Below are 25,641 nucleotides of genomic sequence, written 5' to 3'. Positions count from 1 at the left end.
AGGCGTATTTATAAGAGCTGAGTTACTTTTTGTGCAGACTTTATGATATTGCCATAGATGTCTTGATTGCCGATGTCTGGACGTGCTATTTGCAGATCAATTACATCTTTTCTTCTTCATCGTCTTCTTTTAATTCTGTGGTCAAACCTGTCTTCATTTATCATTGCCAGTGGAGGTTGGATATTTGATTCCTGTCTTTTGGTTTTTATTGGTTGTCAAGAGGTTGCATTCACTTAAAGTAATGGACTTTTTTTATGATTTTGGTGAGTGAGAACGGATACGCAAAATAGAAGTCAATTAGCGAAAATCAAATGACCTCTTTTGTGAAGTAGGTAGTTTCCTTTTACTTGAATATAGAAGGGTATGAACCGGCAGCCATGATTATTTCCGGTATTGTTGTAATCCAACCTAGGTCATTGGTAAGAGGTGAGTGCATCTACCGCAACTCATATGTGCCCATATGAACTAGAATATAAAACAGTCAGTCAATTAGTTAGTCCAATGGGCTTGAGGCTCATCATTCCAAATAGTGTAAATCTGTACTCCTCTTGGGAAGTATTTCTCAGAGACCAGAGTTTTGTGGCTTTGACATGCTTAATAAAATGCATGGGCTGATATTGCCAGAGATATCCCGATTGCTGACATCTGGACATGATATATGCTTGTCAAATTGCAGCTTTTCATTATTGTTGGTTTAGTTTTCTCTGTGGTCAAACAACTGTCTTCATTTGTCAAAGTGCATGAGATGGCAGAGGCCAGCCAGTTATCCAATATAGGCCTATTTATTTCTGTCCTTGCGATGGTGTAATATAAAATTGGATCAATTGAGCCCATATTTATTGGTCGAGCTATGAGTTTTAAAATATTAAACAAGACATAGTGGAGTGCAATAGCTTAAAACTCATAGCGAGACAATAAATATTAGGCGTAAGGCTGTGATCACATAGAAGTATACGGTATTCGCTATACGATTAACGCTCATTCGATCAGGCTGAGTTCACATAGTATACTCATATGTGAAATCGTATAGCGAATACCGTATACTTCTATGTGATCGCAGCCTAAAGCATCCAATTTTATCATTATTATGTTTTGGATCCAATATTTTCACACACTTGGATTCATCAAAACATAATATTGGTTTTTATTGGTTGTCAAGCGGTTGCACTCACTTAAAGTAATTCCGTTTTTTAAAGTTGCAAATCTTTTAAAAACTAGATTGTCTCAGCAGCAGGGGACATTAGGCTGTCATGTGCATCTAGGTGTAGAGGCTTATCCTCTTATTCCCACTTGAGCATTCTCAAGTACACTTAAAGTGTTTTGGTCTCCTGGTCAAGTCAGTTTTAATTTAGGGGTTGTTGTTATGTTGTTATAGCAACAAGCTCAGTTTTTCTGTCCAGTCAGCTGTCACTTTAGTGGTGTGCAGCCATTCAGGTCTCCGTCTTATTTTTTAATTCCTTTGTTATGTCCATAGTTCTCCTAGTGATGCACTTGCAATTGTTCCTTCGATCTTGATGGACCAAAAAATCCCACCCACCCTCCCAAAAGCTGGAAGGGTGATTCAGTAACTAATTATGGTTAAAGATACTCCAATAAAATGGTATGTCCAATTATGCTGCTTTATGCTTAAAAATAGAGGCTTTGTATGGAATTTCTTGAAATCTTGAAGAATATCATTAGTAGATTGTCTCCACTTTCTACTGCGTTTTATGGAGGGGGAATGAATGCTTTGTATGGAGTTTCTTCAAAACCTGAAGAATCTCGTCAGTAGATTGTCTCCACTTTCTACTGCGTTTTTATAGAGGGTGGTGGAGTTTCTTCAAAACCTGAAGAATCTCGTCAGTAGATTGTCTCCACTTTCTACTGCGTTTTATATAGAGGGTGGGGGTGTTTCTTCGAATGCTGAAGAATCTCGTCAGTAGATTGTCTCCACTTTCTACTGCGCTTTTATGGTATTGATTGGTTTTATTGGGCTATTGAATGCTTTGTATGGATTTTCTTCAAAACCTGAAGAATCTCGTCAGTAGATTGTCTCCACTTTCTACTGCGTTTTATAGAGGGTGGTGGAGTTTCTTCAAAACCTGAAGAATCTCGTCAGTAGATTGTCTCCACTTTCTACTGCGTTTTTATAGAGGGTGGTGGAGTTTCTTCAAAACCTGAAGAATCTCGTCAGTAGATTGTCTCCACTTTCTACTGCGTTTTATGGTATTGGTTGGTTTTATTGGGCTATTGATTGCTTTGAATGGAGTTTCTTCAAAACCTGAAGAACCTCGTCAGTAGATTGTCTCCACTTTCTACTGCGTTTTACGGTATTGAATGGTTTTATTGGGCTATTGAAAGCTTTGTATGGAGTTTCTTCAAAACCTGAAGAATCTCGTCAGTAGATTGTCTCCACTTTCTACTGCGTTCGTTTTATGGTATTGGATGGTTTTATTGGGCTATTGATTGCTTTGTATGGAGCTTCTTCAAAACCTGAAGAATCTCGTCAGTAGATTGTCTCCACTTTCTACTGCGTTTTATGGTATTGGTTGGTTTTATTGGGCTTTTGGTTGCTTTGTATGGAGTTTCTTCAAAACCTGAAGAATCTCGTCAGTAGATTGTCTCCACTTTCTACTGCGTTTTATGGTATTGAATGTGTTTATTGGGCTATTGAAAGCTTTGTATGGAGTTTCTTCAAAACCTGAAGAATCTCGTAAGTAGATTGTCTCCACTTTCTACTGCGTTTTTTAGAGAGGTGGTGGAGTTTCTTCAAAACCTGAAGAATCTCGTCAGTAGATTGTCTCCACTTTCTACTGCGTTTTTTATTGAGGGTGGTGGAGTTTCTTCAAAACCTGAAGAATCTCGTCAGTAGATTGTCTCCACTTTCTACTACGCGTTTATAGTGGGCTATTGGTTGCCTTCATGCTTTCCTCCCTTTCTACTGCGTTTTTATACCAGGATTATAAATGCTTTGTTGCTTATTTGGAGTATCTTTATTTACTTGGTTGTCAATACCAGTGGATTATATATCAGTAAATGGTTTAAACATTGATGCCGTATCTTGCTGAATACAAAATGTTCGTTTGCTAGTGTTGGCATTGTTTATTCTTTTGGAGATTTCTAATTATTTAATTGCGGTTTAAAATGCTGTTTTCCAATCCAATCCTCTGTTTGATCCAAAGATTTATCTGTTTAAAATATGCTTAAGATTTGCTTAAGATGAAATTTGGTTAAATGTGATTCAGAAGTCAACTTTTGTTTGTCCAGCCTGTATGGTTGGCTTGTACACATTTTTCCAATAATTCGTGTATTTATTGATTTATATGAAGATGATAAATAATTCCAAATGCTTGCTGCAATTAATCATCTCAATGTATATAATTTGTTTAATTGATATGAAATCTGTTATTATCTCAATATAGTCTTAATTTCTATGAGATTGTGAAATTATTATAAATAAGCTTATGTGTATTAAATGGTCCTCATGATCGTGGGGGCAATGTGGAGTCTAATCTTTGCGTTGTTGTGCTTTCCTGCTGTCTCGAGACAATGGACTTTTGTATGATTTAAGTGAGCGAGGAGGGAAATACATGCTATCAGTCAGTTAGTGAAGTTAAATCGTTATGTATTCTTCTCCCGTGCATTATTTTCGCGAACTACCCTTCACAGCCCAAATTATATAAACCTGCACGCTAAACAATGCATTATCTAAAACCTGCACGCTAAACAATAGATTCTAGATAATACGTGCACGCTCAAATACTAGAAATACTACTTTCGCATAACCATATAGTAGAGTTAGGTGATGTTAGGTCACATAACTATATAATTGTCTGTTCGATATATATACCATCAAAAAAGTACGAATATACATTCTGTGGTGTTAAAATGGTATAGTTACAAACGGTGTTCTATAATAGGGTACAATTATCGAATAGGGTGCAACTCGCTAGACTTGAGTCCAGTCCTCGTTTACGGAGTTTAGGTTTAGGGTTGGGGTAGGGCAGTCTTGTAATAAGACTAGTAGAGTTGCACCCTATTATGCAAATATCATTGTCATAAATTATGATTAATGACCTCAAATAAATCAAACATCAAATGAGAATAATCGAGCTTCTATTAATTAAAAAGGGCCAAAAACAGGTGGATCATAATTATACAAGATGACACCATTGCAAAATATTCAGCATTTTACAAATGAAATACATGTAGGCCTATATCTAAAATAACATAGCCGGGCCCGAAACACACACTAGCGCATAATATCATGATCATGCTTTATAATACCATAGGCCTTCAAACACATGTGTTTGAAGGCCTATGATAATACTGAACAAATTGTTAAATCCCAATGTCGTGTGTTTTAATATAAGTAGATTTTAAAGTTCAAATTATAGAGCTATAAAGTCCAGTTGATATTCACCGTTGTGCTAGTCGGACATCTAAATCGATCGTTTCCAGATGAACTGGTTCAGTGCTCTAAATGATCACAACATAAAGTCAATTGGTTACAAACCATGCGTGAATAAGTTACTAAAGTATGACGTATGGCGCAATCGATACCATGCATTGATAGCTAACTTATACAGGAATTGATTTTCTTTACCAGTTAAATGCTACGTAGCTGGTCAATGTCCTGACGGGTGTTTTTAAAATGTAAGATATTTTCCCTAATATTAAAACTAATATAATGAATGCAGCAATTAATATTGCCTATTGTTTTAATAGGCCTACACTCAAAGTGTATGACGGATAATGTACTGTGCAAATGCATTCGTCAAGATAATTCAGCACTTGCCATGGAGTTATTGCATTTAGCTCTTGAGCCTATCGGCTCTCGAGCTAAATGCAATAACTCCACGGCGCGTGCGATTATCTTGACGAATGCATTGCACTCAGTTCATTATCCTTATCATAATTTGTCTATTGCAAATTTGCTGTGTTATTAACCTGCTTTGTTGTGTCACATAAATACAGAAAATTGCAGCAAATTATTAATGGGAGTTAATCAGGGAAAGTAAATATGAAAAGGATGATTTCTTGATTATCTGTTTGCTTAGAGTTTGTTTTCTTTATTTGTTTGTTTCAATACAATTATATTGTTGTTGAAACAGGAGAGAAAGACTGTGTCATGTCCCAATAGGTTTATGGTCAGTGGTTGTTGGTATGCCTGTTTGGTTGATTGTATTTTATTACAAGAACAAGGCTTTGTACTTTGACAAAAGCATAGGACCAATCGAGCTGTAACTCTGGAGAAAATTATCCCTAACACTTGGGGAGTATGAAACTGCAAAATGAACCTGCCGTAGACTCTAGTGTGTTTGGCCACAGTGTTGAATGAAAAACTTGCTTATGATCATTGCACTATGTTGGCATGACACATTTTAGCAGTGTAGAAAACATGTAAATGATGAAGTACTTAGATTAAAGGTGGGTGACCCAATTATGTAAACAGCACAAACTTTCCTCCTAAAAGTCTTGCTCATCCCCTCGCACACTTTATCCCATCAAAATGAATTAAACTTTACCCCAAGTAAAATATTAGATGTTTTCTTCAGATGGTATGAACAAACAAATGGTAGCCCACCCCCATGGTAGCACACATATTATTCTACAAATCCCAATTGCCAATTTGATAGCCCAATGGGGCAACTTTTGAATATTTTCCCCATGACTTTACAATTTCCTGTATTATAAGAAACTAATGGTTAAGAAAAAAATTGGGTGACCATTTTGGCTCCAGCGACCTGTGATGCATTGGTCTCCACTGAAAACCCACCCATCGATATACCAAAATCGCTGAAAAGGTATCCTAAACACATTCCTGTATACCTTCTCCCCTCTCCGGGCTACCTACATGCCTAATTGTAATAATGAAATATATTTGAAAACATATGATATGTTTACATAGCAATGTAAAAGATCAAATTACTATATTTCCAAACCCATGCAACATATTCTTTAATTTATTATATTATATTTATTACGTGTCATTCCCACTTTGTTAATTTCCTGTTCCATTCATATTATTCTCAGAAAGGACTCCCTCTGGGATTAATATTAGCAATGTTTTCAAATTTAAAAAATAGCCTGTGAGAAGCAAGGAAAAAACACTGAAATACACCAACTTTATTTGAAATTAACCTTCCCTCTGTGGAAGATTCAGGTTGAATCTTTTTCAGAGGGTATATGATATTCAAATGGAGCTGCCTAGTTGTTTTTGCTCATTCCCTTTGAAATTTATACTCCGCCTGTGGAAGATATTTCTACCATCTTCCACAAGTGGAGTGTGGATATCCCAATTTATGTTATAAGGGAACCATTATTGTCTCCATAGTGAAACTATGATAATTTCAATATGTCATTTTGTAGTTACTCTTGTCTTGTAAATGCAAAATGAATTGCAAATCAAGTTCAGTTTGGATATTTTCCCTGCTTTTGTCAATGAGAAATAAATGAAAATGAGACCAAATGCAAAAAATAAATCAGTAATGAGTACAACTATTTCACAGAGTGTTATTTCAAGTACATGTCATCAGGGCAGCCAGTGTCTACTTAAAAAATAAAAATGAACACATTTCATCTGTATCAGTTATGCAGTGCAAATTTTACAACTGCTGGGTTGCTTCCTGTAAAATAGAGGAATCAATGATTTGCTGAACTTGTAAGTCCCATCATCTTCCTTCAGTGAAGAATGTCCCCAGCTCTTGATCTGAATTATCTACCATGATCTAAAATATCATATTGTCTGAGTCTGTGATAACGATTTAGCTAGCAGTTTTACTTGTTTCTGTTGCTTATGACTTTAAACAGGCCCTTGTACATGATAGAATAGTTACTATTATAAGTCATTTCATTCATTTATTTTCTTCTTCCTATTTTGCAGATATGCATGACAATGATACATCTCTGCACCATGATTGCATCAGAGGACCTCCTATCCTTGCAGAAAATAATAAGAAATAAAGAGGAGATGTTAACAAAGAATATCGTCAGATATAGGGAAGCAAAACTCAGGCAGCTTGGCACAGGTAAGACAAGGTTATATATATATCTGTCTGTCTTTCTGTCTGTCTGTTGGCTTTGTATGATGAGGGTGCATGCCCGCTAGTCAAAGTATAGGTCATGTCTGTCTGTCTGTGTGTGTCTATTGTCTGATGAGGTGCATGCCTTTAGTCAAGGTGAAAATTTGACAACAGAAAAGATTTTGAAAATGTGCTATTATGTATGTGCTCCATCTCGCATCGGATGTACCAAACTTTTAGTACTTCCAGTGGTTCATGACCCTATATTTGTACTTTTATTAGATCTGCTTGTTAGTTTATCTCTGAAGTTGTATTTGTTTGCCCGTTTCTTTGATTGTTTGTTTGTTTCTCATATTGTATGTCTGCTTCCGTTTTGAAAATGAAATGTCTTCCGTTGTTTTTTGATTTCCTTGAATTCATGATGGAAAGTTTCCATTATATTGAAAGTGTTTTCAACTATCAAAAGTGCATCACAAACTTCCATATATGTCATAGTTGTTGATGGGCAATATTCCCCCATATTGCATTAATCTTTCAACTATTCTCTGTCCATCCATCTCGACTAATTAACGTAGGCAAGTAGCAAGCAGTTCATATCTCCCCATGATGACCTTTTCATGACAGTGCGTTGTTTGTGTCCAGTGAGATGAGGTACTCAATAGATGAATTACTGGCTACAATTTTGTGTAATGGATTACTTTTATATCAAGTTCAGGGAAGAGTTTTCTTGCCATAAAAATCTTCATTAAATAGCTGCTTTGTGTGTTGTCTACCCGATGTGATATCACATCAAGGAAAGAAGGTTGGTGGTTAGGATCACACTTGCATCTTTGTTGTGTCCAATGTTTGATTCTCTGCAACTTCAGAAGTGGAGGTAATTGGCAATCCACAGCCATACAGTACAGATTTTTCTCTGATTTTGCCAGTTTGTGATGGATGTTTTCCCATTTCTTCCATTTTTTGTGTGTGCTTGATCACTAAATTCTTCACAATCCCATTTCTCCCCTTAATGACTATTCCATTTCTCTGCTGTTTTTGCTCAAATTTATTCCCATAAAACATGCAAAGTCATGAACTAAGTTGCCTGCCACAAATAAAAGTTGCTTTTGAATATCAAAAGTGCATCACAAACTTCCATATATGTCATAGTTGTTGACGGGCAATATTCCCCATATTGCATTAATCTTTCAACTATTCTCTGTCCATCCATCTCGACTAATTGACATAGGCAAGTAGCAAGCAGTTCATATCTCCCCATGATGACCTTTTCATGACAGTGCGTTGTTTGTGTCCAGTAAGATGACGTACTCAATAGCTGAATTACTGGCTACAATTTTGTGTAATGGATTACTTTTAAATCAAGTTCAAGGAAGAGTTTTCTTGTCATAAAATCTTCATTAAATAGCTGCTTTGTGTGTACTGTATACTTGATGTGATATCCTATTAAATAAAACCAGGTTGATGAGGCAGTAGAAACATACATCTCTAACTGTTGTGCTCAATGTTTGATTCTGTACAATGCCATAACTGTATAGTTTGCAATCTATCCCCTTCATGGAGTAAATATACTCCATGGCAGCTTCTGAAAAGTCTACATGGCAGTGATTATGTAATGATACAGACTTTATCAGCAGTTTAACTTAACTTGTAGACCTTAAGAATGTTACAGCGCTTATAAAAAATTGACAAGTGTTGCAGTACTTTACTTACAGTTGTGAACAAATTAGCATTTTTGTCACTTGACGTTGTTGTTGTATAAACAACTTAATGGAATTACTGGACATCATGTTCATGATTACTGATCTTCCTGAGCGCCACATACAGTGTGTAGGGTTTTGTTATGCCATGCCATAGTAAAAGTGATCATTATTTGTGCTCATTATAGCATAGGCTTAGGAACCAAGGGGCTGGGGGGGGGGCTCAGCCCCTTCAATAATTTTGGTACAGGGGCTGGAATCCCGGGGCTGGAATACCTTTCAAAACCCCCCCCCCCCAATCATCCTAGGTAAAGTTAAAAAATTGTGATAAAATAGAAGGAAAATGGGTGTCTGTGACCTATATTCCACAAAATTTTCTGACTCCGAGGGCAGAAACCCCCCTCGGGGCCCCCAGGGTCGCCCACCAAATAATTTTCAATTTTCAGCCCCTCCATATTGAAAATCTTCCGAAGCCAATTTATAGCCCCTACAAGGCAGCCATGGTGACTACTTCCATCAATGGGACAGAATAGGATGTTATCAATGCGTAAATTTGGTTTATGCATTCAGTTTTCGGAGCAAATTCAGCAAATGAAGGAGAAAAATATGAAAAATATATCCCTACTTGACACTTGGGAATGCGAGGAGGATTGACTATCAAATAGAAAGTTTACAACCTTACCTTTATCTATATGGGAGAAAAAGCACTTTCACTCCACTCAACATCTATTTATCTTGTCTTTTTTAAAAGGGTTGTGTCGGATCTTGACCCCTTCCTATTTGATTTGATATCAGGAAATCATGGTGGTGTAATGGGAATTTTTGGATAAATGCTTCTTGTAGTTTGAGATGAGAAGTTGCTTTAGGAATTAGGATTAGTCGGTTTTGGAGAGAACAAGTAAAATAGATAGTGGCATGGCTAACAGCGTGTATGTGCATCTAGGACTATGAAAGTAATGAAATACTCTGGTAATAAGAAGTTTGGATATTGTGTTGTTTTGACAAGATTTGTGATGATGGAATTACCAAGACTTAACCCCATGAGAACTACCTGCCGATTGGCCAAAAAGAAGTTTTCATTATCAATTGGACCAATCAGGAACATTGTTAGAATAATTTCACCACAGAAAAAAGTTGGGGTGAATTATTTGCAAAGCTTCATTATGATTGGTGATTAAAATGAAGATATCATGTAATTCACCAATCAGAGGTAATGTTAGATCGGCAATAGTAGCAAACCAGTCTTTCATATTTTCTTTGCTTTAAGCAAGTTTTGCCTTAATTTGCAATTTGAATTGATTTCAGGAAATCATGATGGTGTAATGGGAAACCATTTTTTGGATAAATAAATTAGAAATACTGAGCTCAAAGCTGGGGGAGGGAGGAATGGCATGTTACCATTTAAATAGGCAGCACATAGCATGGCCAGCAGCATGTTGGTGCATCTTCCATTATGTCAGCAATAGATTACTCTGGTGATAAGTTAGAAGTTGGTTATAGTTCCGCTTTCAAAGTTTGTGATGATAGATTTGCCAATTATTGCAACAAATTGTCAAAGCAAGTCTCAGCAATGCAAAGTTAGATAGCTTTTTCTGTTGGCATATCAGCGTGTTGATATTTATTTTGAGGTAACCATTTTGTAAAACTTCTCAGTATTTTTGGCCCATCGGTACAATTGCCATTTTCAGCCCCATAGGTTGTGAAAAGCTTGCAACACAACTGAAAATAGGTTCACATGCAAGATAAACAGAAAGACAAGCAGTGTGTTTCTATTGAGCAAACGGTTTCGGGTGAATTCGAGGTGATGCGATCGAGGAATACGCGGTAACAGCCCCAGCAGAAACAGATGGGTAAAGGTGAGTGCCTGGTAATGTGAGTGAATCCATCAACCTATTGAGGTGGTTAATGGTGGTGAATATGAGGTAACATTTGCAGATCGGGTGTGGGTGACAGCCGAAGTTAGCCTAGTATAAGCATTTAAAATCCAACCTTGGAGGTCACAAAAACCATTTTCTGGACTTCCGCCCTCCCCACTAAATATGCGGGTAGCGAATTGTTACCCGGCATTTACAGCGCAGTAGAAATGATCCGGTGAAGGTGAGAGGATTAAAATGTGGGTGAATGTGAAAGCGCGGTAATTTGAGGTGCTCAGTATAAACACGCTGAAAGTCAGTTTGGGCTGAAACTTTGAATTGTGGCGAGTTCAAGGGATATTCCTCGGTTCCAAAGCAAAATGTTTAGATTTGTCACTATTCTGTCGGTCCGTGTCACGTCACTTCCGGTTGATGATGTTCGAGTGAAAACAAGTCCGTGATTCGATTTTTGTTAATGATTTCTGTCATTGGTGTTATGTAAATTTCGATCGCAAATAGTCAGTGGAATCAAACAACCGCTTTCTAAGTCTTCAGAGTGGAAGAAACTTACTTGATTTACCGTTTATATACTGACAAACTTAAAATTAAATTCCATGGTCGAGTGTCGTTTTTTCCGAAATTGAAGGTCACTCCAGCAATATCGCTATGTAGCCTCCTTCACAGCCGGTTTCTGTTGTTCACAACAAACCGTGAGCCACATGCAGTTTGGGCCCGAGACTAGAGATAACCCGGATGTCCGACCGACAGAATAGACGAATCCAATTTCAATCCTACACCTCAATGGCAGCCATAGCTGGGTCCCCGCGGAGTCCATCCCAACTTAAATGTGAAATGATGCGGCCTTGGCGGGGATTTTAAACTGCATTCAATCACCCGTGTTATACATAGACAATAGAATGATGAAAGTTTACAACACAATACAATATATTAACATCGGTTTTTACGCGACTCAATTGGGTAGTCACAACACCAGTTTGATGCAGCGGGGGACCCAGTAATGGCCGAATAAATTCTGACCATCACTTGGCTCATTGGATTCATCTATATTGTGTATTAGTACTGGCATCATGCCACTAGCCTATTCATCAGACCTATATTGTCCACTGACACCCTTAAACATGTTGTGTAAATCAATTGAAGCACATCAGATGATACTGATGTCTTGGTCTGATGATAATGATAATGATCTTCAAACTGAGACAACCTACTTTAATAAATCTAATAACCAATATGATATACATTGATGTAATCTTGTAAGTATCGCTTATGATTTACATCCTGAAAATCTTATTAGTGCTTACCTGGTTGCCCTTAAGGTGATGCTGACTCTACTGAGGATGCACAGTTGTTTGATGGCATACAAAACTGTAGCCGCAGTCTGTGGCCCTCACAGACTTAGGGAGCGCGTAGCGTGAGAATCCGGCATTCAACCGAAACGCTTTAGCGCAAGGCCTCTTTGGATAGTATATAAAAGCAACAGAGCCCGAAAGTAGTGCTAACAAAACTGTAGTCATTTTAAAGTAAAGCTGAACAATGAATGTTTGCATCTTGATAAGGGGTAGACATTTATATATAAGGGTATTAGAACATCAGAAAAAAGACTAACAAATGGCAAGGAAATTATTTGGCTAATTGTAATTTAAAATGTATGTAAATAGTGCCCTCAATTTGCACACAAACGTTTATAGAATAAGAATTACCTTGAAAAAAGCAGAAAAATGTGAATAATTTGATATAGAACAAAATCTATGTTAAAATAGCTTAAAAATATATGTGTATATTAGTGTGATAGCTGTTGGTATTGTCCAGAATAGAATTAATAACTGATCACATCAAACAACTGTGTTCGATGGAGATCTTACAGTAACAGAATTCATAAATGGAATAAAGCAAACTGCATTGATGTGTTACTTAGGGAACAAACCAAAAGATCGATAACGTCCTATAAACGTAACTAGTTTTGTTTCTCAGCCGACCCCCTCCCTCCCTGCCAGAAACGTAATAAGGAAATGTTGAAAATGTTGACATAATATTAATAATGACACATTCTTCAGACCAATGTTTTTGTACAAACCTAATTGAGTATTTTTACCCCCTCCCCCCTAAACGAAACTAGTTATGTTTATAGGACGTCATCGATCTTTTGGTTTGTTCCCTTATGAGTAAAGTGTTGATGGGTGATGCGGATTGATGTGGGTGATGTGGGGTAATATGCAGCAACTGTCTGCCCAGTAGAAACAGAGGGCTGACAGTAAATTTCGCTGATCCCTCCTTTTTTTCTATGTAGATTTAACACACGATTCCCGCGGTTGTTTTGGTTCCACTTTAGCACCCCCGGTACACGCATGGAGGTCGCCATTTGAGGTTTTAGCACCCCGGCTACCTTGACTACGCGTTCAGTATCGCGTACAGTTCGCGTTCCCAACTGTCAATCATTGGAGGTCAATCACCTCGAGCTTGACAACGATATCTGAATAGACTATTGCCAAGTCTTACGTGTATGCCGCGAAATTTAGGTTAATTTTCGTGACTGAAACAGTATTTTTCTTTTATAAATCTTGGCCCGGATAGCGGGATTGTTGGTTGATTTAATGCATTTGATAAATTAAGTTCATGGATGCGCTAAAAAATATAATTAAAAGTGTTCAAAAACCTGTTCAACATTTGAAAAAAAATGCACTGTAGCAGGCTTGAAAAAGTCTAACCGTGGATGCAGCAAGCCGCGATTTTTCATGACTTGAACGCAGAGCACGGACGCGATATAGCCGGTAGAAATCGCGGTAGTGTTCCAGGCCTACGCGATGGCAGGGTAATGGCGGCTTCCATACTTGAATTTACTTTTATAACGAGCTGTTGCCAGCCTGGTAGAAACAGATCAGGTGAGGATGATGCTGGGTATCCACACTGTCAACCAACTCAAAGATGGTTAATAGTGGGTGATACATGATGATGTTCCCAGTAGAAACAGTATGGGTGACAATTACACAGGTGGGGAAAGAGGGACCATTATGTTCAACAGGGGGAAGCTGTCTCCCCCCTCCCACTGAGAGAAAGCTGAAGTTGAAAAAGAAGCATACGCTTTTGATCCTAACAGGATCATTACGAAAGGATTAGAAGCTAAGGTCATTTAAAAATGAAATAAAAGGAATATTACTCGGGAAAAAAAATGCTGTGGATTACATGTTATGCACACTTGGGAATGGAATGATAAAAAATATTCTATGAAGTGACTTGTCAGTGCGAATCTTTAAAATATTTTTTTGTTTCATCATACAAGTTGGATCAGGAATTGAGGCATCATGTCAGGTTTAAGACTGTGAATGAGATTAAGAAATGACCTATTCCAGTTAAAATCCATACACCCCCTAAGATATGACCTTAATCTCTCACACAGGGAGTGTGGATTTCAAATGGAGTCACCCATTCAGGTAACCCCATCTGTGGTAGATGGGAGTTGCACACTTTTTCTGTGGAAGATTAAGGTCAAGTCTTCCATAGAGGATAATTAAAGTCAAGTCTTCCATAGGGGGTGTATGGATTTTAACTGGAATAGCCCAATTGCTAGATATGACAAAGTATGCCATGCATTGCTTCACATTCCCTTGACATGGTCTGGCTTTGCTTGCTTATATACTTGAATTTCTGACGTAAATTTGTAACGCTTTGACACTCTTTGACGTCATATTGTTCCAACTTGTGAAATTTGTTGTGATGTTTTTAAAACTGCTTTAAAGTGTGTTTTAAATACTTTGTCAAATATTATTGCACATTTGACTTGAGAATGTGTATTAATTATCATTATTGTCTTCTGTTTCTGATATCAATTGATGAACGGTCTTCCCTGGATGGTCTTCAAATATTATGATAAATCTATTTTTAATAAGACCATTTAAAGGAGCAGTGGTACGCAGATGAAGTATTTTGATAAAATCAACCAACATGTACTGTAATTATACACTATGTCAGGGAGTCTATAACCAAACTATTCACTAAATGTCCAAAAAAATTTTACTTTAAACTTATGAAAACTTCTTATATATTTGGCTACTTAGACACTTGACAGTGAAGAACTATGTGTATCTGTAGCAATAATTTCAGTCTCTGCCACTTAAGTAGGCCTATGTTGTTCAGACACAAGTATTTATCCAGACACCTCCCATGGCCACAACGGTGGTGTGTCCAGGGGGGGGCTTTGGGTGCTGAAGCCCCCCGCACTTTGTTACAAATCATGTAAAATCAACCGGTTTTGGCGATTTTTATCCATTAAGCCCCGCGCATAATTCTGAAAGCCCCTCTGAACCCCTCCGCAGGAAAAGATCCTGGACACACTCGCAAACGCAAAATCAGAATCAACTGAAATTTTGGGAATTAGCTTTTTTCGTGGAAATATAATGAAAAATATAATGAGGATGCTTTAAGAACCCAAAAGATAAAATGATAAATTAATAATACAATTTGTAAAAAAAAAATATATATAATAATAATTTGAAACAGGGTTAACATCACCGTAAAAAAGTTGGTCAGTTCATATTGCGTCTTGCGGTTTACCGTAGATCATATTGAGCCATCAACTAAACAGATTTAGCAGGTAATCTTATTAAATATTGATGTTGCAAACGACTCTCCAGCAAGACACAAAGCTCTCAGCAAACACAGACGCAGCCATCCTTGTGTTATGGTGAGATTAGATCGTGACTTTACCACAGAATATGGCAAAATCATCAAACATAATCCATAAGCCTGAGGAGTTGTTGTAGCGATTACCCGCATGACATACGCCACCAAGCATGGTGTATGTCACGCAGGCTATCATTTAAAAGAAAACATTATCAAATTTTAAACCAAGTGGGATGACCGGAGCCACATTTTGCCAGTTTTAGCCATTTAACTGCTGTGTGGGTGGTCTTTTGGGGGGAGAGAGGGCAAGAATGTGAAAATTTGGCAAAAATAGTGTGATTTTCAGCAATTGTTTTTTTCTGAACCAGGACAACTGGAGGGTTAAAGCCAAAGTTGATACCCAGATTTCTTGAGCTTTCTGTGATTTATTAGGGTCATATTTAACCTCTAGATAAATATCCCGACCATCCACCCGTAGAACATACCAGGTTTTCGTCTGCTAAAAGGGTGCATTTGGTTCTTCCATTTAAAATCCACACTACCCCTGTGGAAGATTTTGGAAATATCTTCTACAGGGGAGTATGAATTTAAAATGGAATTGAACATTAACCAACTCTATCTGACACTCACCCTCCCTCTGTGGAAGATTCAGGTTGAATCTTTCTCAGAGGGTTTATGAAATTCAAATGGAGCTGCCGAATGTGCTCATTCCATTTGAAATTCATATTCCTTCTGTGGAAGATATTTCCAAAATCTTCCACAGGGGTAGTGTGGATTTTAAATGGAATAGCACATTTAAACAGGTAATAGGAATTCTGAGCTTAACCAGTGGTGGCGCTACAGGGGGGCAAGGGGGCATTTTTCTTGCCCCCCAGTTTGCCCCAGTTTTTCCCCAAAATTGATAAATTTGACGATTTTGCCCCCCCCCCAGATATTCACTTTGCCTCCCAATGCCCCCCCTGGTGCCGCCACTGAGCTTAACTCATAAACCACTTATAATTACTGAAAATGAAAGAACTCTTGCCAGAAAATGAACAACCAACCAACACAACCAGTTTAAAACAAAAGACAGCACTTAATGCATATTGGCCATACAATTCCCTCATTACAGAAAATGATTGAATCATATTGCCGATCATGCACAACCTAACATTTCCGTTTAACATTTAAATACAATGGAAGATAGCAATTGCGTGGTGATAAATTGGTGTCATCATGTACCTGACACTACCTCAACATCCATCAAAAAGTGCTGCGGGATATGTACTTTTATTTTTGTCTCCTAAATGTGATAAGAGGTTTTTTCCGTCTTAAGCGTACATTTTGAGATTAATAGACGAGATGTGCTGATTGGTTTTTTCATCACATTAGAATGCATTCAGGCGGCATGTGTAGAAATACATGTCTGGCAGGTAGGTAGGGGTGCTGTAAAAGTTTGTCCTGCATATTGGCCCTCAGTTTTTGTAACAAATAATGATTTATGTTTAATGTTTAGGCTTATGATATTATGATTAAGGCTGCAGGCTTATAGATTTAGGATCAAATGTAATAGTAGGATTTATGTCTGAAATGTGATACAGTTTTTGTTTCTGTTTTAAAACCTACATTTTCAGATTAAAAGTTGCGCTGATTGATTTTTCTGTGACATTAGGATGAATTCAGGTGGCACTTGCAGAAAATAGTTTATTCTAGTTGAAATCCATACACCTGCTATGGGAGATGTGATAATCTTCCACACAGGGAATGTGAATTTCAAGTGGGGTTGCCTGAATGGGTGACTCTGTTTAGAATCTACACCCCTGTGTGGGAGATTAAGCTCATGTCTACCACAGGGGGGTTATGGATTTCAACTTGAATAGCCCCAATGCATGTCTGGCAGGTAGATGGGTAGGATTCTTTGAAACTTGATCTTTAGCCAGTTTGTCTTTCAACATTTGGCACACAATTTTTGGCCCCACAACAATGTGTTGTGTGAAGTGATGAATTTATTGTACTTTTAGAATCCGTATTAATGTAGTAACTAACCCCTACAGTGAATAAGGTATCTCTTCCATGGGTAAACACCACAGTGGTATTTCATGTCAAGAGAGAAACAAACTTTTATTCTTTAGGTTTGGGCATAAAGGAATTTTGTGCAAATCCAGTAAGATTTCAGTTTTCTTTGTATTTTGTCAATGTTTCTGAAAAGAAAATGGTTTAAGGGTTTTTCTCAATTTGTTTAAACATTTGCAGGTGACTTTACTTTACAAGGTTTTTTACATTCACTGTAAGTCTAATACAAGGAAAACTACATCCTATGAAGTACTTTAGACACTTCAAGAAGTGGTCCATGTGATTAGAAGTTCTTCAATTTGCCTGATACAAGGAAAAATCAAATAATACCTGGGAATTATGGAGTATTTGAGACACTTCAAGAAGAGTTGCAGCTGATTAGAAAACTTCTTCAGTTTTCCTTATCAACTTGAGACTCTTATCCTGATAATGGGCTATTCAAGTTGAAATCCATATACCCTCTGTGGAAGACATGGCCTTAATCTTTCACACAGGGATTATGAATTTCAAATGGAGTTACCTGAATGGGTGATTCCATTTGAAATCTACACCCCACATGTTGGAGGTTAAGGTCATGTCTTCCATAGGGGGTGTATGGGTTTCATCTGGAATAGCCTAATGCATATGGAAATCATAACCATTCAGAGACAGGATGGGTAGCTCTATTACCACTTGTGACAACATGTGTTTGAAGAAAGAAAGTAATATCTTAAATGGAAGTCAAGGTCATGATGTATGTGAATGAAGGAAGAGAGAAGTATTGTAATATCTAGATGGGAGTCAAGGTCATCTAGTATATGAAGGAAGAAAGAAGAGAAGTTTTAAATATCTAGATGGAGTCAAGGTCATGAAGAAAGAAACAAGAAGTATTATAGATGGGTGTCACGGTCATGTAGTGTGTGAAGAAAGTAACAAGAGAAGTAATATCTTAAATGGAAGTTAAGGTCATGTTGTATATGAAGGAATAAAGAAGAGAAGTACTGTAATATCTAGATGGAAATCAAGGTTGTGAAGAAATAAACAAGTATTGTAGATTGGCATCAAAAGTATTGTAATATCCAGATTGTTATCGAGTGCAATGGTTGCATATATTGTAGCAGACAATTGGACTATAATTGTGTCGATATGATGCATTTGGCTCCTGGGTGATTCTGATCCCTGAGATTTTTGTCATCCAAAATGCATCCAACAGTATAATAGGTTTAAGAGATTTTAATGCACATGCATTACTAAACTTTTGTTTTTTATATTACTTTTATATATTTCAAGAACTGCAAGACCAATGGAAATGTGATTATTGCATTCCTTGACTCATTTCCTATACAATGTATTAAAATATTAATGTTAAGGGGGAACTACACCCTGCCAAAATTTATGCCTATTTTTGCATTTTTCTTAACAATTATAGCGCATTGGGGACAAGTAAGATATATATATTATAGGGGCAAGGACTACAACTACTGCACTATAAATTTTATTTCAGCACAGACAACAGTTGTGGGGTTACAGTCAAAATGAGGGAAAACCAATATTTGATCAATAAATCAATAACTACTTGCTTTGAGTTGCTGAATTTTCAGTACAGTAGTTGTAGTCCTTGCCCCTATAATATACATATCTTACTTGTCACCAATGTGCTATAATTTTGAGAAAAATGCAAAAATAGGCATAAATTGGCCAGGGTGTAGTACCCCTTAAGAAGAACACTGCCGGTTTTTAGTTAAATGGTTAAAACTGGAAAAATATGGCTGCTTCTTCTGTCATCATTATTCAGCATAATACTTGCTAGTAGTGTCCTCCCAGTTAGTTCATTGAGTTTTACTGATCCAAGTTGCAGGTCTAGATTCTTGAGATCTTGTTGATCGTGGAGAATCATGTGTTGCCAGCCTTCCTCTTGGTCTTTTGGTGGGACTTAGTGCTTCAGATAGGGCTTCATGTACTGGTGTAATTTCAGGTGACCAACTCATATGAGTCTTCTTTCTTTTATATTTGTATTCCAGTATGGTTCTTCAGTGATTTCATGCGATTTTAGATTTGTGATTGTGCATGGCCATTTAATATTCAAAATAATTGAGTAGATTTCTCTTAAATGTGTCTATCTAAATTTCTTGTGCTTTGGTAAGAATCTGGAGATCAGATGATAGTGATGTATATATTAAAAATATGAAACTTGTTGATTGGCTCACCAAAGCTTGTTACAGACTATGGTATATCATGTATACAAAGTGGTTCTCGAGTGTTGTGTCAATATTATTCTTTGCCTGCAACGAAACAGTTGGCACAGCCAATGAAGACGCCAATTAATGGTAATTATCTCCCTTAGGATAACATTGTGAATAACATTCAATAATGCTGCCTTGAAAAATAACAATGTGATGCACTGTATACTTTGAAAGTGCTAATTGTCCCCACTGACGAGGAACAAGTTTGGAAGGGGAGTATGAATTAGCACCATTTGTCTGTCTGTGTGTACGTTAATAAGGCAAAAAAAAGTAATAGAGCACTGTTGCATTTAAGGAAATTATGAAACAAATCATCTCTCTGTATCAAAACCCAAAGAAAGTGTGGCACACTGGTTAAGTAGTTAAAGTCTTTGCCTTTGGTGTGAGAGGTCCCAGGTTCAATTCTGCGCTCCCGGAGGCTCATCTGGTAAAGGCAGGACAGATGACCCATGATAAAAAGACCTTGTTACAGTCGGTTCCGATCATGGTAATAAGCCTGATCGTTGGCTACACTTGCCTGTCCTGAAAAATGCCTTGACCAGCAATCTATGGTGACCTCATTCACTAGGTCACTTGTTTGCTGGTCGAAGTTTTGTCAGTATTATTACCTAGATTTCAGCTGTTAATTCTTACATAATGCTTGACCTAAAAACAAATAGCCGCAGCAACCTGTTAATTTCTTATCAGTTAATATCATCTATGTAGGCTGTTTTGTTGCCCCTATGATCCTGTCTGGTTGTCTGTTTGTCTCACTGCTCATAATGTTTTGTAACATGTTACGATGGCTATATACTTGTCAGCTGAATGTAGATGGGGCCATTTGACATCTAGTGGACAACATTTGTGCATAAATTGGTTTTAAAGGATGGTAATTTGGTAATATCCCAAAAATTAGATTAATCACAATTGAAGAAGTTTCGCACACCTGGAACAAAATGCTTCATAATGTTGTGAACTTGTGAGTCACAAATGGCAACAGAGTATTTTTAATTGCTTTGTTGATTGACCAATGTCTCTTTTAAAAGTGATTGATCGAAGTTTCTTTTAAGGAAATGTAGAAACCAATGGCTTCTCTGTAACAAAATCAAAGCCAGCCGCAGCATGTTTGAGTTTAATCAGTTTATCTCATCACTGTAAGCCTCTATGTTGCCCTAATAACCCTGTCTGGTCAGCTGTTTGTCACTGTGCTCATTCGTTATGTTTTGTAACGAGTGCGACATCTCACAATGGTCTATACATGCCGGCTGATTGTATATGGGGGCCATTTGACATCTAAAGTCTTTATGGCTTCCTTGAGAAAGTGATGTCAGTTCTTTGTCAGAGTTACTTCACTCATGTACAGGTGTACCACCTTTGATAGCGTGTGTAAACACGCCAGTTCTTAGAGTCAACACAATTTAATACTATGCGCACTGCAGCATGCCGTGACATCACTCTCTCAAGGAACCCGAATAATAGTGGACAACAGTTCAGGATATGTTGATTTAAAGGCCTATGTAGTGATTTATAACTGTTTATACTTACCACAATTGAAGAAGTCTTCTGCACAGGACAAAATGGACTATTCCAGTTGAAATCCACACTACCCCTATGGAAGATTTTGGAAATACCTTTCACAGGAGGAGTATGTTTTTTAAATGTAATTGGTTAGGGTTAATCATTTTGAAACCCATACTCTCCCTGAATTATGGCTTAACCTATATCTCCCACAATTGGAGTGAGTATTTCAAATGGAAGTTACTGAATTGTCTATTCTATTCAAATCTTATACTCCCTCTGTGGAAGACTTTAGCTAAATCTCCCACAGTGGTAGTGTGGATTTTAACTGGAATAGCCCAATGCCTCATGTACCATTGTTGAGTCACAAATGGTCACAAGCATCAGAGTGATTGAGCACAGGCCATTGTAAGGAATTTAACCCCATTACCTGCCGATTGGCCAAAAAGAAGTTTTCATTATCAATTGGGCCAATCAGCAACATTGTTAGAATAATTTCACCACGCAAAAAAAAATTGGGGTGAATTATTTGCAAAGCTCCATTTGATTGGTGATTAAAGTGAAGATATCTTGTAATTGACCAATCAGAGGTAATGTTAGATCGGCAGGTAGTGCTTAAGGGTTCAGAAACAAATTACTTCCTTCAATATCAAATCACAATGATCCCGGGAGCAATCAGTGTATTTCTAATCAGTTAATCTAGGCCTCTCTGTTGCCCTAATAACCCCGTCTGATCGTCCACTTGTCGCTGTGCACATTTATTGTAATGTTTTTGAACGAATGTGACATGTTACAATGGCCCTATTCATGCCAACTGATTTAACATGAGGCCATTAGGGGCGAGTTTCCCGACAGGAGTCTTATTAAGCCGTAGTCTTAAGGTGGCCTTGAGGCTACTAAGCCTAGCCCGCTCTCGAAGCCCGAGTCTTAACTCTAGCCGGATTTCCTCAACGCAAATTCAACCTAGTCTTAGTGGCCTTGTAGGCTTAACGCTTGACAACCTCGTCCCTTTCAACCAGCGACTTAATTGTATAGGCTGTTGGAGGTAGATGTACATAAGCTGTGGTCCTCACGGTTTACCGTACTAACAAGGTTGCCGCCTCATTATCGCAATGTTCCCGGCGCAAAGACTAGCCTGGACCCGCGGTCTTGTGCTTGGGCTTATAGGCCTATACCGCATACAACTTGATGCAAGAATATTGTGTCTGTTTTGTGTCTTTTATGTATTATTTTATTTCCACTTGACTTTTTATGAGTCCAACTTGTATGAATGATACGTCTATGCTTTATACTTGTGATTCTTTCTTTGCATCCCAAAAAGGGTAAAACTGTAAGCCTAATGGAAAGGAATCTGTGATTCCTCTAAAAAGGAAAGCAACCAACGTGCTATATACTGCTGATATCAGTAGTCTTCTGAGATCTCACATGAAGTTATCTGTTGGTACAATTTTATAATTAATTAAGTAGAAGATATAGCAATATTATATGCATCTTATCCGTAAATTCAGTTTTAATACTGCATGTACATATATATGTATTATTGTTTCGGTCAAATATTTACTATATCTTTACCAATTTTGTCCTTCTTCTATTGTATTAAATTGATGTCCAACCTGGTATAATATAGGGACTCCAAAATAATATTGTAATAGGCCTACTTATGAAAAGTACGGTATCAAACTATTAAGGCTTGGATAGGGATAGGTGGTATCATATCATCATATGATGATGATGATGATGATGATGATGATGATGATGATGATGATGATGATGATGATGATGATGATGATGATGATGATGATGATGATCATGATCATGATGATGAAGAAAGATTTAAAAAAAAATTATATTCGTTATATATAAACCATCATTCAAAATGAGTAGGTCTTATGATAGCAACAGCTACTTAAAAAAAATCAACTAACTCAAATGAACACTAACATAAAATGCTGAAATGTTCAACTAAATCGAACAATTACTTACCCACAGTGGCGTAACTAGACATTTTCATTTGGGGTTGAGGTGGGGGAAGCGGGGGCAAACATAATAAATGAGGGGCAGGCATCGTTCATGCTGTTTGGGTTTGTAAGGGGTGGAGTGGGTCTGAGGAGTTATGGGATCTGCTTGGAATGTGTCCCCGAACATTGGCGTAGATTTCTTTTTTGACATGGGCGGGGGAGGTGGGATTGAAAACAAATTATGGTACAAATGCCATATTTAAGGTATTAAAGCTGGTGACATATATAGGCCAATGGTACAAAGGTGGGATAAATGCAATTTATTTAACCTTAAAAATTGAGTGACCAAAATGACCAAATAATTAATTATAACTCTCATGGGGGGCAAGAGCTCCCCGCTTCCCCCTAGTTACGCCGACTGCTTACTCATGTTAATTGAAAGACCATCAAAATATGAAAGATAAACTTTGCGTTACAATTTAAATAATTTGTAAATTGAAATAGACCAAGGCTTACTACCTAAGACCTGCTCTGAGGCAGGGCCAAGAAAAGCCGCTGTAAGCCTGGTCTAACAGGCTTGCGTAGACTACGGCTACAGAAGACTGATTTCGAGAAATGCAAATTTTACTGAAGCCTGGGGCTAATCCTACAAGCCTGGCCCACGGGCTAACGAAGCCTCGAGGCTATGGTAGCCGTGCTTCGGGAAATACGCTTTCAGTTAAGCCTGGTCTTACGACCTCTTAAGCCTTGAGGCTAGACAAGCCAATTGCTAAGCCACCCGTCGAGAAATTCGCCCTAGAGGTCTAGTTGACAGGAAGGATATGTTGATTTAAAGGCCCATGCAATGATTTCCAAAGGAAAATAAAAACTTAATATACTTAAGGGATCTAAAATGAGCGTTTATTGTGTTTCTCGACAGTATTTTTGTGGGACATGAGAGCACCTCAGACCTATCGAATTGCATTCTGAATACTGAAGCATGTCTTTCTGATATCAAATAATTTTCATTTTTGAAAATTACAATATAACACAAATTTTATGACAAATTATAAAAATTTGATATTTTTCAAATTTTTGATATATAACAGTCCTCAAAGTTAATTATATAAATCTAATGATATATTCTTAAAGTGTATGTAGTAGGAAGGAAAAGTTTACGGTCAATTGAAAATTTTGACCTTTCATATTGAAGATATGGATTTTTTCCCAAAAGACCTAATTTTTTTTTTTTGGTGTTTTGGGGAAAAAATCCATATCTTCAATAATGAAAGGTCAAAATTTTCAATTGATTGCCGGTTTTCATCCCACCTACATACACTTTAAGTATAAATCATCAGATTTATAAAGTTTACTTCAAGTACTGTTAAATATCAAAAATATCAATTTTAATGATTTGCCATAAAATGTGCATTAAATTGCGAATTTCAAAAATCAAAATTATTTGATATCAGAATGACATTCTTCGTATTCAGAATGCAATTCGATATGTCTGATGTGCTCTAATGTCCCAAAATAAATACTGTCCAAACGCTCATACCCCAGGCCTTAAGATGAGTGAAGAAATGGACAAAAAGAGGTTGCGAGATTGTGTGTAATTGCTTTAAATTCTTTAGTTTGAGAACATTAGAAATGAGGTTACCAGATAAGACCTCGTTTTCAAACTTTCCAAACATGGGCTATCTACTTAAGATAGCAATATTTGTTGTGGTAAGCAGTCACCAAACAAGGCCAATGTGTGTTATCTACTGATGATAGTAACATTGGTAACTAGTAAGTAGTCACCAAACAAGACAGGACTCCAAACTTGCCAAATATATCCTACCCACTGAAGATAGCAGCATTGATTACCAACAAGCAGTAACCAAAATTCGATTTGAAACTTGCCAACATGTGTTATTTACTGAAGATAGCAGCATGGTTACTAGTAACCAATCGCCAAATAAGACTTTGATTTCAAACCTGTCAACATGTGCTATCTACTGTAGATAACAGCATCGGTTGTCAGTAAGCAATTCCCAAACAAGCCATTGACTTCAAATTTGCCAAATATATGCTATCTACTGCAGATAGCAGCATTGATTTCCAGTTGAAATCCATACATCCCTTAGGGAAGACATGGCCTTAGCCTTCCACACAGCGAGTGTGAACTTCAAATGGGATACCTGAATGGGTCACTCCATTTGAAATTTACACCCCTTTGTGGTATATTGAGGTCATGTCTTTCATAGGGGGTGTATGAATTTCAACAGAAATAGCCCATTTAGTACCACACAATGAACAATAATCAGCAAATAAAAAATAAAAAAGTTAATCAGAAACACTGTCTGACCCCACTACTGCCAGACTATAAAACACTACTAAATGAAGTTATATTAAGATGTCATTCAAGGCCATCTTATCCTCAAATTCCCTTACAATTTATTCCCAAGATCACCCAGTACATTAATGTACCACCATATGTTTACATTGCCAAGCATAAAGCCAGTTACCCATAGGGTAAAGACGTCGACATAACACACTGTATGCCAAGTTTGATTTCAGCAGTCCATGTGATCCCGTAACCTTGTACTTTCTTGTTACTGCCGTAGTCGTTATTAGTTTTTAATGTTGTCTTTAAGTCTTCACTGCTTTCTTAATGTTCTTATAGTATATTGACAAGCAATGGGGTGAAGCGGTGAGGTACAAACAGAAATGCCAGTAGTCATTATATGCCAGTGATT

General features: G+C 37.3%; 1 protein-coding gene across 3 annotated transcripts in view; it reads left to right on the top strand.

Moving 5' to 3' along the window:
- The window catches only part of LOC140164243 (HEAT repeat-containing protein 6-like), a 386,072-nt gene that overhangs the window by 325,115 nt on the left and 35,316 nt on the right, over positions 1–25,641 (top strand). For all 3 annotated transcript variants that reach the window (XM_072187509.1, XM_072187510.1, XM_072187511.1), the window contains one exon: positions 6,866–7,010. In XM_072187509.1, coding sequence (XP_072043610.1) covers positions 6,866–7,010 — 145 coding nt within the window. The remainder of the gene's footprint in view (positions 1–6,865; positions 7,011–25,641) is intronic.

Source organism: Amphiura filiformis, chromosome 11 (genome assembly GCF_039555335.1).
Source record: "Amphiura filiformis chromosome 11, Afil_fr2py, whole genome shotgun sequence".
Classification (NCBI taxonomy): Eukaryota; Metazoa; Echinodermata; class Ophiuroidea; order Amphilepidida; family Amphiuridae; genus Amphiura; species Amphiura filiformis.
The sequence above is the reverse complement of the archived record's forward strand: the minus strand, read 5'-3'. Positions and strand labels throughout refer to the sequence as shown.